The 16,927-nt window shown below is 43.3% G+C and overlaps 1 protein-coding gene across 1 annotated transcript in view; it reads right to left on the bottom strand.

The window, feature by feature from the left end:
• Positions 1–6,768, bottom strand: part of LOC309555652 (uncharacterized protein) — a gene marked incomplete at both ends in the record, with an annotated part of 158,839 nt that extends 152,071 nt beyond the window's left edge. The window contains one exon of the mRNA XM_082257685.1: positions 6,671–6,768. Coding sequence (XP_082113811.1) covers positions 6,671–6,768 — 98 coding nt within the window. The remainder of the gene's footprint in view (positions 1–6,670) is intronic.
• Between the last annotated feature and the right edge of the window lie 10,159 nt (positions 6,769–16,927).

Here is a 16,927-nt window from a genome sequence, read left to right as displayed (position 1 = left end):
CCAAAACTTTTGCAGACACCATTTTTTTTGTTTTCTGTTATTTTGAAAGTGTAAATGATGGAAATAAAATCTAACTTTTGTTGACATATTATAAGAATGTCTAATCTGCAATTTGATGCCTTTTGGAGATTTTTCCACCTTTCCTTGGCTTCTTTATGCACATTAATACAAATTTTTACCTGGGGTGCCCAAACCTTCGATCCCCACTGTATCATTAGATTTATTTATATGTTCATCTTTCTATAGATATTGAGCAGCATCATCTCCTGAAAAAGTGACTCAGATCACGAAATGCGTCAAGATATACACGATGCTGCCTTACCTTATTGAGATTTAGCCACACTTCTCCAGACATGGGAGTAAGTCACACATGTGCAAGTCTCAAGCAAGTCCCAAGTTACTGTGGCGAAAAGCAAGCAAGTCAAGTCGAGACCCTGCTAGAAGTCAAGCAAGTCAAGTCAAGTCATTTATTTTGGTCAAGTCACAAATCAAGTCAAAATACTGATCTACCCCAATTTTCACCTTTATATCAGTTAAAAGTCAGTGGTCAGGAAAGGTTTTGTTTTATTTTCAACATTAACAAAACTGCTTAGTGCTTTTTCCTTGGAGTATTAAAGAAACACTTTGAATGCCCAAACAGCTCAAAATCCTTCCTCCGGTCATGTTTCAACACCACAGTCACCAAACACATGTTAAACCGGAGTTCCACCCTAAATTTATACTTACCTCCATCTTCTCGCTCCGAGTCACCTGAAAAACAAATGGATTATCGCTATTTTTTATTTTTTTTTTTTACTTACCTTGTAGAGAATATATACTTACCTTACTTCCTTCTTCCTCCCCTCGGCGGCCACGGCGATTCGTCACTTCCTGGCTTTTGCAATGATTCCTGGGAGCTGAACGTCATCGCTCCCAGGAATCAATGCGCCTGCACCGGCCCCGACGTCAGTTCCGGTGCACGCGCATCATTCCCTTCTAAACAGCTTCTGGGCATTTTTTTTTTTTCTTGGGAGGGTGCATGTGATCAGCACAGGGCCAATCAGCACTGTCCAGACAGAGAGTCAGGAGTCATACAGCCACATGGGACAGTTAGAGAAGAATGAAAACTCCTCCTACAAGCTTTAACCAGACACCGATAGAAGTAACAAGACTGCTATATACTGCTAATGAGAAAAGGTATTTAGCAGTTCATATTTACTAAAATAATTGCATTTCCATGTCCTGTGTTCTGTGGGAGATATAGTGAATGCAGGCTCCTGGGTTTAGTAAGACTTTAAAGCAGGGGTCTCAAACTGGCCCATCATTCCTCTGCCTATGGGAGTCATGCTTGTAACTGTCAGCCTTGCAATGCATCATGGGAATTGTAGTTCTGCAACAGCTGGAGGGCCACCAGTTTGAGACCCCTGCTTTAAAGGCTTAGTCCAACTTTAAGATCAGAGAAGAAGTAGAACAATACAAAAATGTTGTAAGAATGTTACAATTTCTGGAGGAAAGCTGAATCTCCAAGATACACAAGCTGGGCCTCAAACCCAGGCATATGCCCAGCCACATGGTCACTGTCTAAAACAGCAGGCTCAAGAAGATTCAGATAAAGTGCTATTGATTGGAGCAGTGTGCAGTGGGATGCATGCTGCATGTTAAAGCAGCGTTCCAACACTCCAAGGGGCTGCCAGAACTTTTTATTTTAACCCTTTGCAACAGCACCAAGGAAATAAAAAAATAACTAAAAGAGCAGTGTATTTATATACTGTATATGCAGTCTAACCGCATTTCATTCCCAAATACAAAAGCTTCAATTAGGGTGCATATGAAGGCTCATCATTAATCTTGGTGAATGGTCTTCCTCAAAAATATATTGAATGTTTTTGATTATTTAAAGGATAAGTTCACCTTTTAACAAAAAATAATAAATGCACATTTTTTTGCAGCTAAATACCCTGGAAGATGTCTGGTGCGACGAAACACATAGGGCAGAGCCTGCTGTGACATCATCGTGCTACCGGATGTTTACGTGCCGCCATTTTGCTTACTGGCTGGAATTGATGTATTGAATGCCAAACTATTGGCGTGAGTGCCTTTCTTTTACTATTAAAATTTGTTTTATTGGTACACACTATGTGCCACTTTTTCTTTTGATATGTATGCATATGATCCCACGATTGAGAGTGTCCAGAGGTACTTTATATGATGAGTGACACCATCCTAATACCCAGAGGATCCAGGCCTAAAGACTGACATAAGCCTTGGGGCAGATGCGCTGTTTGACCTTCTCATCATAAGGAGGCCACGGATATCTAGTAAGCCTCTCTGGTTGCTTTTTGGTGGAAGAGTTTGTGCCATCTTCTTTCAAAGGACTGTTTTCAGCTAATCATCAACACAGGGGATATTGTCCATTTCTTGGATCACCTTGCACTTTTCTCCTTTCAACATGATTTTTTTTCACATTGGACTTATGAACTGTTTATCACTATAATACTTTTTATGATGTTTTTCAATTCATTTTGGGGTTAGCACAACATGTGATTGTTACCAGGTAAAAAAATGTGCATGTATTATTTTTTCTTTCTGGAGCCCCTAAAGCAGGGATACTCAAACTACAGCTGTTGCGGAACTACATATCCCATGAGGCATTGGAAAACTCTGACATTCACAGAAATGACTAGACATGATGGGAATTGTAGTTCCTGAACAACTGGAGGGCCATAGTTTAAAGACCCCCTGCTATAAAGCATGGCACCAGCTATCAGAAGATCGCTGGTGCCATGCAGGTCTCCTGCAGACCTGTCAGTGTATCTGTGTGCTTGTACAGCGAACGGGTATGCACATACAATCTGGCAGGAAGCATAAATGAGCTACCACAGTGCTCCACAGCGCCATGATAGTTCATTGAAAATTACAAGCCGACAGCCGCAAAAGGCAGCCGGGACTTGTAGTTTTCCATTCACAGAGGACTGTGAATGAGTGACGTGGTCGGGTGGGCAGAGCGCTGCTGGGCCACATTTTTTTTTAACCACTTTACCACCTGAGGATTTTCCACTTTTTGCGGTTCGGCACTGCGCGACTTTAACTGACAATTGCGTGGTCATGCAACACCGTACCCAAATGAAATTTACGTCCTTTTTTCCCCATAAACAGAGCTTTCTTTTGGTGGTATTTGATCACCTCTGCGCTTTGAATTTTTTGCGATATTAATAAAAAAATGCGACAATTTTGAAAAAATAACAATATTTTTCTACTTTGACAGAAAAGTGTATTTTTAACCGCTTTAAGACCAGAAGATTTTACCCCATTCCTGACCAGGCCATATTTTGCGATTCGGCACTGCGTTAACGGACAATTGCGCGGTCGTGCAACGCTGTACCCAAATTAAATTTATGTCCTTTTTTTCCCCACAAATAGAGCTTTCTTTTGGCGGTATTTGATCACCTGTGCAATTGTTACTTTTTGCGCTATAAACAAAAAAAGAGCGACAATTTTGAAAAAAATAACAATATTTTTAACATTTTTTTGTATGAAATTCCCCCCCCAAAAAATGTAAAAATCTAAATTTTTTAACAATTTAGGCCAATTTGTTTTCTGCCACATATTTTTGGTAGAAAAAAAATCGCAATAAACGTATTTTGATTGGTTTGCGCAAAAGTTATCGCAGCTACTAACTACGGGAAATGTATGTCTTTTTTATTGTTTTTTTTTTTAACTAGTAATGGTGGCGATCTGCAATTTTTTTTGTGGGACTGCAACATTGCGGCAGACAGATCGGACCCCTAACTGACATTTTTGACACTTTTGGGGGAACCAGTGACATTACTAGAGTAATCAGTGCTATAAATATGCACTGTTACTGTAAAAATGACACTGGCAGGGAAGGGGTTAACTTTTATTGGTGATCAAGGGGTTAATATATGCCTGGTGCTTACTGACTTGTGTGGGGGGAGGGGACTGAGTGACACAGGCACAGATCGCAGGTTCAGCTATGCTGAATCCTGTAATCTGTCCCTGCCTGTCACTTAGGAGATCCACCCGCTTTGTTTACACAAGCGGGCGGATCTCCTCACTCGATCCCCGACGATCGGGGAAGAGCGGCGGTGATCACCGCCGCTCCTCCCCTGGCCCGACTCCCGCTGTGTCTGAATACAGCCCACAAGGGGAGGAGTCCAGCCACGTAGGTCTACGTCGCTGGACTATAACAAACCACTTTGCCGCAGTACCAGTGGCAGCTAGTGGGGGAGGGGGGAGATCCCCACTAGCTGTCAGAGTAAGGGATCGGGGGAGCGGGGGTGTAACATTTACCATGTTACGAAAGGTGAACTTATCCTTAAGGCCCCTTTCACATGTTCGGACTTGATCGGGTCTGCCTGTCCAGTTTTCAGGCTGACCTGATCAGTCCACCCATTCTACTCTATGGGGAGATGGATGTCCGCTGACACCCGTCTGGCATCCGATCTGACAAGATCCACTGAAAACAGACGGATGATGAGACGTTCGCCACCTGTCCAGCAGGTCGGATCTGACTGGCATCCTATCTGACAAGATCTGCTAAAAACAGATGGATGACGATACGTTCACCACCTGTCCAATGGGTCGGATCAGATGGGATCGGATGAAAACGGACAGCCTGTCTCCTCATAGAGGATAGCAGGACTCTGACAGGTCCGTCTCTGCACAGTAAGCACAGACGGACCTGTCATCCACCTGCTCAGCGGGTATCAACAGAACGATCCCCCTAGTGGAGTCCGCGAAAAGGGGCCTTAATGTATTTCAACTGGTTTAAGGGTAAGTTTTTAACAATGGGTCTATACAGTGTCACAGTTACGACACATACCTCTCAGGATCTATTATTACATCATACCCGCCTTCCTATGCTGACAAAACAGATAATATATTTACCATCTGTTCTCTCTGAAATAAACTCTAACTTAACTTTCCTCTACAGTTCTGAGGAAGTGGAAATGTTCTAGAGACCGCAAAGCCACAACTTCCAACAGAGCAGTGAGCGCACAAAAATGTTCCTGCCACAGGAGTAAATTTAACTTCTTTACAACAAGCATCCTTCTTATGATGAAGAGTATGAGGCAATTCAGACTACCTGCATGGTAAAATGCAGTCCAGCTGTGGTGCAAAGAAATGCAGACAGAAACCAAGCTACGGGTGAGCTGCAGTGTGGAATGGAAATAGGCAGACATGTTGTAGGTTTCTGCACTACATGCTGCTCATCTGATAGTTGTGTTACGTTTGGCTTTAATTTTATTTTTTTTTTCCAGGCAGGGGGTGCTTTCTCACTTGATCCTTCCAAAGGAAAACCTACTGAAACCTTGTTCCGACTTTTACTTCCTCTAGATCAGGGGTGTCAAACTCAATTTCAAATTTCATAAGCAGTATGATTGCCCTCAAAGGGCCAGTTGTATCTAGGGTGCGCTACATACAGAGTGCAGAGTTCAGGAGTGCATTAGGTACAGAGTGTAGGGTTTAGGGGTGCACAGTGTGCAACCCAACCCTCCCAAAGCTTTATTGCATCTCTCTCTTCTACCTGGCCTGGCTCTTGTACCTACCTGTGAAAGGCGAGGCAGAGCCGCATACAAAGAGGTCATTCTCTCTCTCAGCTTCTGGAGATCTGTCTCTGCCATTAGTGTGTGTGGTTACCTGTTACTTCCGGGAAAACTGCTGTGTTTGCATGTGACAGCGGTAAGCAGAGGGCCAGAGCGGGGGGTGGAAGAATGGAGTTTCACCATGTTCTGGCTGCAGAACTGGATGCGAGGGCCACTTGATAAGGCCAGGAGGGCCGGATTCGGCCCGCGGGCCGTGTGTTTGACATGTGTGCTCTAGATGGTCAGGTTAGATGGTCTTCTCAGTGCTCTGCCAGGGCTGTCGCTAACCCCAATGGGGCTGATCCGAGGACCTCATTAACCATCTGATCTGTAGTAGCGAAGGGCAGGGACTTAGTCAACGCGAGCTTATGAATTGCCCTTACTGGGAATTCCTTGTTCATGGGAAATAATTGCAATCCCCAATCCCTATCATGAACGTGGTCCCGCGGGCTACCCGCGCTTGTCAGCAAAGGGTAAACACACACTGGTCCCTTCAGTGTAGCGCGCATGCTGCCCGGACATCTAAGGGCATCACAGACCTGTTATTGATTGATCTTGTGTGGCTAAACGCCACTTGTTCATCCAAGAAGCTGGACGCAGATCACTAGCTAGCATGGAGGAGTTTTGTTCAGTTTGGGAATTAACCAGACAAATCGCTCTACCAACTAAGAATGGCCATGCACCACTGCCCACAATTCTTTCCGTGTCCGGTGAGGTTTTCCGTGTTGAGTGAAATTAGGCCACAGGCTCCACTCCCGGTTGTGCCCTTCCATGAGGCACATAAAAAACAATTCTATTCTTTGTGCCCCTGCAGAGATTGGAATTTTTCTGCTGCAGAGAACCGTCAATCTACGCACAAGTGTGAAGAGGCCCTACAACTTTACTGAAACCTTTAGGCGGGTTGTGTTGACACCTGGTCCAGGTCAATTACCTACAAGGTCTTCAAAGATTATGCTCCAATTTTCCCATCTTCCTCTATCATTTTATAGCCCAACTCCAGACTGCTGTTAAATTTACTCATCACCCACAGTCATAGGTTTAATGCTTGCTTGGCTGGGGGGGAAGAGATAAGTACAAATACTTACCTTATTGCTTGCCCATTGGGCTTCCTCCTCTCTGTGCAACCAGTCCTCAAAAGCTGTTTCACTTTGCTACCCAGCTGGTTACATTTCTCTGATGTCATTATGTACAATACAGAATCAGCAGTCCTACATTGTGCATGAGGGTGGCAGAGGTCTGCCCACATCTCCTGCCAGAGTAATGAGGTATAAGGTAAGTGTTTGTACTTATTACCCCCCATCATAGCTTATCAAGCAGTTGAGGAGTGGGAGGTATATAATTTACCATTAGCCTCGTCTGGGGCTTTAAAGTAGACCTATAGACAAAACTTTTTTCATTTTGGAAAGAGTAAGTGAGGGTTATAACCCCTGTCAGTTTTTTTTTTTCGCCAGCTGAGTCCCATTGCTGAATATTCCCTTCACTTCCTGTCCCATAGCCAAACAGGAAGTAAGAGGAAATCACTGCAAATTTAAGAAAATTCCTTGGGGATCCCAAGGGTCCCATTGCAAGATTTCCCCTTTATTACTTTTATGGGGACAACCCAAAATTTGGGACTTTCTTTTACTTTCCTTTTTAATGATAATGGTAAACAGGACAAATAGAGAGGGTGAATCTCCCCAATGGGGGCACAGGCAGCAAAAAAAAAAAACCTGTCAAGCATTCTAATTTTGCCTTTAAAAGGGGGAGGGGGGGGGGTTTGGGACTTTAAATGAGGAAATGACGGGGTAGGGTCATATTCCTTCATCCCTATGCATAAATAAAACAAAAAGGAAGTTGGAACTTTAAATTAAACATGTGGCTGCAATCAGGGGAAATATAAATTAATGTATCAGTGGGCTGACATGGGTATTGCATATGTGTACATGAAATCCATAACAACATAGATATATGTCACATTTAATTGATAGGTGCACATGTTAACATCACAACATGATAAAAATGGTACATCATTAATGGTTAATAACATAAATAAATACATCAAAATCATAATATCATGTGGGTAATAAATATATATATACATGTTACATCAAACCAAAATGACATTAGTGCATCATTACTGGTAGATGACATTAAGAAATGCATAAGGGTCAGCCCATTGCAAGCATAGTACGATTGTACATAATGATGTCAATGGTGTCCAATTGGATATTGTGAATTAGCACCAGCATATATAGTTATATATAATTTACTCATTTTTGGAAAGTAGACAACCCATGGAATTTCCTGAGAGGTATGTTGAGCCCATTGAATATTTAATTTTTTTGTCACAGGTGTTTGAAATGTAAAAAAGAAAAAAAATATATATATTTTTACACAAAGTTGTCATTGAAATAATGTATTGCTCACGCATGCTATGGGTATATGTGGAATTACACCCCAGAATACATTCTGCCGCTTCTCCTGAGTATGGGAATACCACATGTGTGAGCCTTTTTTGGCAGTCTAGTCGTGTACAGGACCCCGAAAACCAATCACGCCTTCAGGCTTTCTATGGGCGTAAATTTGTGATTTCTTTTCTCACTACCTATCACAGTTTCGGAGGCCATGAAATGCCAAGATAGCACAAAACCCCCCAAATTACCCCTATCAAATAGAATTTAAATATCCCCTATGATAGCAATAAGTAGTGACAGGTACTTATTATGCTTTTAGCTTCTGGTATCTTAGGCTATAGAGATAATTGGAGCCATTCTGGTGTCCAATCAGCTCTATGGACAGCTGACAGAACCACCGGCTGTAGTCTTGGGTTACCCGGTGGGACAGGAGAGCCAGAAAAAAACATGGAAGGGGAGGGTGGGGGGTAGTCGCCTCTCACTGCTTGTAAAAGCAGTCTAGCAGCTAATTACCAGCTAGGATTGCTTTTACATGAAAGTAGACCCCTAGCTTTAAAAAACAATACCAAGATGATGCCTAAATCTGCAGGCATCATCCTTGTATGACCACTCAAAGTCCAGCGATTTACCAGTACATTGCTGGTCCTTGTTGAGCATATATTGTAAGGTTCTTTTTTTTTCATGCAGCCTATTGGCTGAACGAAAAAAGAGAACCTAACAGATTCCGCCATTTACATCGATCACTGCGGATGAAGAAATCTCTGCCAGAATGGTAAGAGGGCACAAGTAATAGGTGCCCTCGCACATGGGACAGGGGATGTTTAAAAAAAAAAATGTGTCAGAATTTATTTAATTTATAGGACACTGCCCCTTTAAATGTAATGAGCATGGTTTTGGCGGGCTGCACAGCAGCGCGCGCCCCTCTAGAAGGTTCTGACCCAAGGCTTTATTAAGGGGTCTCTGAGGTAAGCCCCTCAGTTAGGAAGTGACTGCCTGGCGAGCTCCCCTCCCCCCCACCCGTCGCTGGCACTTTATGTGGTAGAGTCACCCTTGGATCTAAGGGGGGACTTTGGTGGTTTTAAATATGTTTATTTTCGCTCGAGTTCTGGGACTGAGCGATACAGATTTATGTTTTATAATTTTGTTGGAATTGAAAATTATTTGATGGAATTTTGAATAAATAATTATTTAATTTATTTATAACCAATAAAGTGCCGCGGCCATTTATTTATGCCAAAAAATTAATTTGTGTTTGTTTTTATTTATAGTATTAGTTTAGTTATATTATAGGCCATCCTCCTGGCCCAAGTGTGTGGTATGCTCACCATTAGACCTCCCAGCATCCACCCACTTCTAATTAAGGACAAACATGCAATGTTCTCTGACAAGAAAAATGTTAGAAAATATATGGTGAAGCATAGGGGAGATCCGCCCTCTGTGTCCACCCCATGCCCTATGCTTCGCCATATATGCTCTTTTCTTTTAACTGCGGTGGTGAAATCACATCCTACAGCGCTGCAATCATGATTTACGAAAATGCTGAGAGCAAATGTTGTTGCTGTCAGAATCAACAAATCAGTGCTGCAGCTGATGGGCGTACCTGAAAAGCAAACAATGGTTAACAATAAAACATTACAATATAATAGCATACAGTGCAGTAAAACAGTAGAATGGTGGTATCTGCAAAGAAAACTATGGTTAACAATGAAAAACAGTAACAATAAAACATTACAGTATAGCAGTATATTATAAAGTACAGTTAAAGAGTAAGAACAGAAAATAAACTCAATAAAACGACTATTTTTGGCTTTTTTATTTATTTATTTTTTTTAAATTCTTTTTTACTGTTTTTACACTTTTTTTGAAACTGTAAAAAAACTTTAAACGTTCCAGGCTAGGGTCTCTCAAAATGCGATAGCCATCTAACATCTTTCGAGACCCTGTGTGAAAGTGTGCCCTAGACTGTGCCATGCTGTACCCTATACTAATACTCTACTAGTGTGTGGTAGGGATGGAAACAGTCCCAGATGCAGAGACCAGGTTGGCCAAGACAGGAGGAACAAAAATAGCGGGGTGTCACATCTATATCCGTGTTTTCTACAGACACACCTTCTTTTGGGTGCTCTTTGGGTAGGGGTACCAGGGAGGAAATTCAGAAAATGCCTCTCATGCAGCCGGCTCACTGCATCTGGATTGTGAATTTGAGCCACAGCACCTTCTAGATACAGTAGGGCTGTGATCATCTCTTCCTGGAATTTTAGGAAGGATCCACTTCTTCCTGACGCTTTGTATAAGCGTTCAGCAGAGCCAATAGAAATAAATAGACAGACACTTTTTTGTACCAGCGTCTGGTCTTACAGGCAATTAAGTATGGCCCCATCATACTGTCGTTGAAGTCCACCCCTCCCATGTTAAGGTTGTATTCCTGGACACAGAGGGGCTTCTCAACAACACCAGTCACCGTTGCAATTTTGACTGTCATATCTGTGTAAATAGAGGACAGAAGGAAAACATTCAGTGTGTCCCTCTATTTCACTGCAAGCAATTTATTACACTTCAAGCAGGACCTCCCCCCTGTCTAAGTCGGGAATCTACAAGTCGTTGGGGGAAGCCCCGGCAATTAGGTCACACGGTGCCACATGCGCCAATTCCAGAATCAAAAAGATGACTAAAAAGTGGCACTCTTGTATAGAAGTTGTCCACGTATACTGTAAATGGTACCTCTTTCCAAATAAGGATGCCACCAAGTCCCAAACAATCTTGCCACTGCTCCCCATGTAGTCTGGGCAGTTGGGGGGCTCCACATTGCTATCTTTTCCCTTGTAAATCCAGAAACTACATGTATAGCCTGTTGCCCTGTCATACATCTTGACCCCATATCTGGCACGCTTGCTGGGGAGAAACTGTTTGAAAGCAAGGCGGCCAAAAAACTGAACCAGGGACTCATCCACGCAGACAGCTTGTTGGGGCATTTACAAGGCTGTAAACTTCTGGTTGAAGTGATTTACGAGAGGCGGAATTTCGTAAAGCCAGTCATATCCAGGGTCACTCTGAGGATGAGTTCATTGTCTCTAAAGTGCATGAACTGCAAGATTTGCTTGTATCTAGTCCTTGCCATGGCAGCAGAGAACACGGACATATGATGAATTGGGTCAGTGGACCAAAATGACCCCCCATGAGGAGGGATAGGCCCAGAAAGGTTTTAAATTCAGAAAAAGAAAGTGATACGTTTCCATGCAAATTCTCTGGCAAAGGTCATATTTGGATTTGCTGTGATTAATTGATCAGAATATAAATTGCGTTGGTCCACAATAGATCTCTACAGATGTTCTGTTCGGACATTTTAGCCAATAAATTTATAGGTACCTAGTGTGACTCACAGGTAAAAAAGCACCTGGTTGTCAAGACTGTTTGTACCGCTACCACAAAATGTAACTGCTAGTGCTAGCAAAGATCAGGCCTGACTCTGCTAACGCTGCAGTTTTGTGTGCTGTGTATTGGAAGTAGGGCTGCGCATCTTCACTTACCTCATGATTCGATGCGATTACGATTATTAGGGTCGCGATTCGATACGATTCGATTCCGCGATGCATCACGATTACTGCCCAATGCCCATGCCCAGCCCACTGCCCAATGGTTTTCAAAACTTTATAAAAAAAAAACAAACAATCAAGCAGTCACAAATAAAAGAATCCTTTTTATTTTCATTTGCTTCAAAGGACACTTTCCTGGACCCTGTCATGGCCTGCAATCCCTGCATACTTTAGTGCACTTGCACTGCAAACATATAGGAAGGTCTGAAAATGCAAACAGCATAGCAGAGACAGACAACAACACTAGTATTTTACTAGAAGTAACAGTAAAATTTGTAAAAAAACTGTCGTAGTGCAGTTTACTGCTTCATAAAAGAAAATATTAATATAAGCCAGGTCTACCACCATTTAAAGTACAACTAAAGGCAAAACTTTTTTGATTTTGGATAAAGTTTTGCCTATAGTTGTACTTTAAAGGCAAGCCAAGATAGAAGAAGCCAGCCAGCCAAGCTAATATTCTTGTGAAAATGGTCATCATAAATTCCCACAAAACATTATATATAAATCCTTTTATGTGAATATGCATTGCAATAAATTCCAGGTGTGCCATAACCTGTCCTCTACAAAACAGAGCACTTCCTGACTAGTAGCAAACATCAAGGGTGAACCTGGCAATAGTGCACTGCTGCATAACTTCCATGTTCACCATAATGTTTGTTTCCCTCTGCAACTGCCAGTCAACTCAAGTGAGTTGATGGATTGGCTGCTAGAGGAGAGTTACAAATATAAGCTTTAAGCTTATCAATTCACTTATGCCACTTTTATGTCACTTACTTTACAGAAAACGTTACCTGTCCTGCAGACAGTCTCTGTCTCTACCACGATTAAACCCAACTGAAGCCAAGCCAAAGCCACCATTAGAGGAAGGAAAACCCTTGACAGAGTAAATCATCAACTGAAGCTTAAACCTTGAGTAAATCTTCATGGATCACAAAAAAAACACACAACACGATTGTCTGCATCAGAATCATGAGAACTGAAGAAAGCTTTGGCATTGGCACACTGGTACAACTCAAGGCATATAGGTTAGGTCAGGTTTGTGTGTATTTGTGATCCAGTAAAGATTTAATCAAGGTTTTACGCTTCAATGTATGATTGATTTAATCTTTCAAGGATGTCCTTTCCTGTACCGTGGCTGCCTGGCTTGCCTTCAGTTGTCTAGATACACTTTTACCTTTAGTATTTGTTTGGTTGAGGGAACCCCCTACACTTGCTATTGCTACAGAGTACAACAGACCAGCAGACAGACATGCGTTGCAATAAATTCCAGGTGTGTGCCATAACCTGTCCTCTACAAAACAGAGCACTTCCTGACTAGTAGCAAATATCAAAGGTGAACCTGGCAATAGTGCACTGCTGCATAACTTCCATGTTCACCGTGATGTTTGTTTCCCCCTGCAACTGCCAGTCAACTCAAGTGAAGTGAGTTGATGGCTGCTAGAGGGGAGTTATACAAATATAAGCTTAAGCTTAAATAATTATCAATTCACTTATGTGAATGGACCATTTTTGAAAACAAGCCATTCTCCATCTCTCCAGTGCCAGAAAAGCTGTAAAAAATATAAAATGTTCCAGGTTCACTGCGATTGTGTTTGCCCCTGCCATTGCCAGTCAACTAAACACAGTGTGTGTGTGTGTGTGTCGTGACTCGTGACAACTCAAAAGCTTATACGCAGCCTCAGCATCAACTCAACACACACACACACTATGTGTGTGTGTGTGTTGAGTTAATGCTAGAGCTGCGTTATAAGCTCTTGAGTTGTCACGACAGTCAGTCACGTTACAGAAAGAAAACTTTACCTGCACTGCACTGAGCAGCACTCTACCATGTCGATTACATCTCTAACTGAAGCCAAGCTAGCCAACAAGCCACCATTAGAGGAAGGAAAATCCTTGAGAGAATACATTGTAAACTGAAGCTTAACCTTGAGGAAATCCTATGGGGGTCACATTCACAAACTCACAAATATAGTATATTACACAAGAATCCACAATTGGTGTATTTATTTGTGATCCAATAAGATAAGATTTACTCGAGGTTAAGCTTCAAATGTACAAGTTATTTCTCTCAATGATTTTCCTTCCTATAATGCTGCACCGTGGCTGGCTTGGTGTCAGTCAGTTGTCTAGAAGAAAATACACTTTAATATTATTTATTTGGTTGAGGGTTAAATGAACCCCTGCCTACTTGCCTAGACACTTTTAGTGTGAAGCAACGGAACGGATTATGGATTGAAAATGGACACATTGGACAGGACAATCTTCAAAAACAAACCATCAGTGCTATAAAGCTATAAAACAAGACTGGTGATGTGACTGACTGGTGACTGGCGGCAGATTGAATTAGTAATTACTAATTCATTAAAAACATGAATTAGTAATTATTTCAGTGCTTAGCATTTGGGAACATGTAGGTTTTTCTGTAAGAACACTAGATAATCCACATGCTAAGGTTTCAGACTGCTTCTTTTCGCTGTTATAACATCTCCTGCAGTAGAGAAAACCCGCTCTGCAGATACACTTGTACCTGGGATACACAAGTATTGCTTTGACAGCTGAGAGAGGAGGGGGGAATATGACCTCATGCTCACGCCACCATTTCAAAGGGTCCTCAGTGAGAGGCAGAGGTGGGGCTTTACAATATTTTTCCATTTCGTCTTCTGCCTTGGCATAGGGGGTCTTAGGTTCTATTGCACCATCAGTGAAATACTGCCCCAGCAAAGTCATGAGCAGCGATGTTGTGGCCTTTTTTTTGGGAGGAGAATGGCTGTCCTCAATGGGTGTTGTTTCTTCTTCCACAGTTGCTTTTTCCCTAGGCACTTCATCCACATTTGTCCTTCTATTAGATGTAATCTGTGTGTTTGAACAAAAGATAATAGTATAAGAAGAGCTGAACTGACTAAGAGTGTGATTCATTGATGAGGTGTGGGAAACTGCACTGTAATCCATACCATACAGTTCCACTTCCCACACCGCATCAGTGAATCAGGGCATGTTATTACTCAACACAATGTAGCTGAGCTTCTAGCTGTCTGGGAGGAAACATGATGAAATTCTAATTACCTCCAAAGATGCAGCCTCCTCAGTCACTCCTCTGTATATCTCCGATTTCTCCTCCTCTGTGAGAATAAAAGGCAGTCCTTTAAAGCGAGGATCCAGTGCAGAGGCTGTATGAAGGATCTTCTTCTCTGCCTCACTGCTGTACCTCTTCAGGAGATCTGTTTTGATGGCATTCTTGATCTCATGGGTCATGGGTGTGTCTCCCATGGTGTCTGTCATGCTCTGGAGCAGTTGTGCATTTAGAGGGGCAATGAGAGACACTGTTGGGTTGCGCTCTTCTGACATCAGCAAGGTTGCATCCTTCATTGGCTTTAATGCACTCACAGCGTCCTCTGCATTTGACACATCTGTTTCATTGAGAGTGCAGAGATCAGACTCTCCTTTTCTGACTTCTGGAGACAGCAAGGTGGCACAAACTGCAGGTTGTTGTTCTAAGAACCTCTCGACCATGTCATATGCGCTGTTCCATCTTGTTGGCACATCAGTTATTAGCTTATGATTCTTCAGGCCCAGACATTTCTGTTTCTATTTTAGACAGTGGCTTGCTCTAGTGCTGCGATGGAAGAATGTGGATATTCGTCGCACTCTGGCGAGAAGCCTGGAGAGCGTGGCCCCTTTCAGTGCCCGCTGACATGCAAGATTGAGTGCATGGGCAAAACATTTAACATGAGGAAATTTACCAACTTGAGCTGCAACTATCATGTTCGCCGCGTTGTCGGTCACAAGCACTACAGATTTATCAGACAGCTGCCATTCTTCCACGACATGAGACAGTAGCTCTGCCAGATGAGCACCTGTGTGAGGCTCTTGTTTGCAACACATGTGACAAGACCTGCCAGTCCTTAGTAACGTAATGTGCTGTTATTGTAAAATAGGACTCCGTTGTGACTGAAGTCCATGAATCACATGTTATTGCGACTCGACTGGCTTGGTTCATTGACGCAAGTACCTGAGCTTTGGTGTCGTGGTAGAGTGCAGGTATAACGTTTTCTGTAAAGTGACTGCGTGATGGGATCTTATAACGTGGCTCTAGCGTCTTCACAAGGTAGCGAAACCTGGCGTTGTCCACAACTGAGTAAGGCCGTAGGTCCTTGGCGATGAAAGCTGCCACAGCTTTGGTTAGTTTCTTCCCTTTTTCTGAGTTGGGCGGATAAGTTGACAGTATGGCATCAATTCTTGGCTGATCTGGGTCTAGCAGTCTTTCCTTGGCAGTGGTGACACTGCTGGTGGCGACAGGTGTTACTAACTCAGAGTGAAAACGGCTAACATGGTTTCTCAAGTTCGTAGTATTCCCTAGGTATTTAATTTTTGTGTGACAGGCTTTACATACGGCATGTGTCTTGTCCAACTCACGCTTCCCTGTGTGTTCGTAAAATCCGAAATGTGCCCAGATGTTTGCTCTTAAAACGCTAGGTGCATTTTTTATCTCTCGATCTTTTTCTCCTTCTGCCATTACCACCATACTACCACGTATGTGACGGAGACAGATGACGTAAGTTGCCAAACTCTGTCAGTGTTTAAAAAAAAAATAAAACAATACCACTTGTAAACTAAGCCGCAACAAGTCAACCAAGCAACATCTTTCATAAAATATGACTGTCTGTCTGTCTGTCAGACTCCCTCTTATGCATGCACTGAGCCAAAACCCCCGGGGCCCCCCCTTACCCCACAGCTGCCTGTGACAGTGACAGTGACACTGACAGAGACCCCCCTCACCCCACAGCTGAGCTGACAGCCGGACACACTGACAGAGACCTGGATGTCCCACTGTCCCACACCTTCCCCAATCCCCCACAGCACTGACAAACACTGAGAGTGAGTCCCCCCCTTGCCCAGACCCCCACAGCTGACAGTGACACTGACAGAGACCTGGATGTCCCACTGTCCCACACCTTCCCCAATCCCCCACAGCACTGACAAACACTGAGTGAGTTCCCCCCTTGCCCAGACCCCCACATCTGACACTGACAGAGACCCCCAGGCCCCCACTGACACTCAGAGAGAGCCCCCCTGGCTGCCAGACTGCCACAGCAGAACAGTACCCCCGGGCCTCGACCGACCGTCCCCTGTCCCAGCCCCCCCATCAGACATCCCCCAGAGATACAGACGAGACCCCCATGAATGTCATGATTATACAATTATTTGTTCGGACTAGTACATACCTGCTGCTGTGTGACTGTGTGGGTTGTTGTGCACTGCATTGCAGAGGAGGACAGGTGCTGTGCTGCTCTGTGGCGGGCGGCTGGTGTCACTGGCAGTGGCGGCGTGGCGGCGACTGGGCCTGGGACGGTCGGCT

Source organism: Pelophylax lessonae (assembly GCF_965119305.1).
Source record: "Pelophylax lessonae genome assembly, chromosome: 5".
NCBI classification, from domain to species: Eukaryota; Metazoa; Chordata; class Amphibia; order Anura; family Ranidae; genus Pelophylax; species Pelophylax lessonae.
Note: the sequence above shows the minus strand (reverse complement) of the source record. Positions and strands in the feature narration are given on the sequence as shown.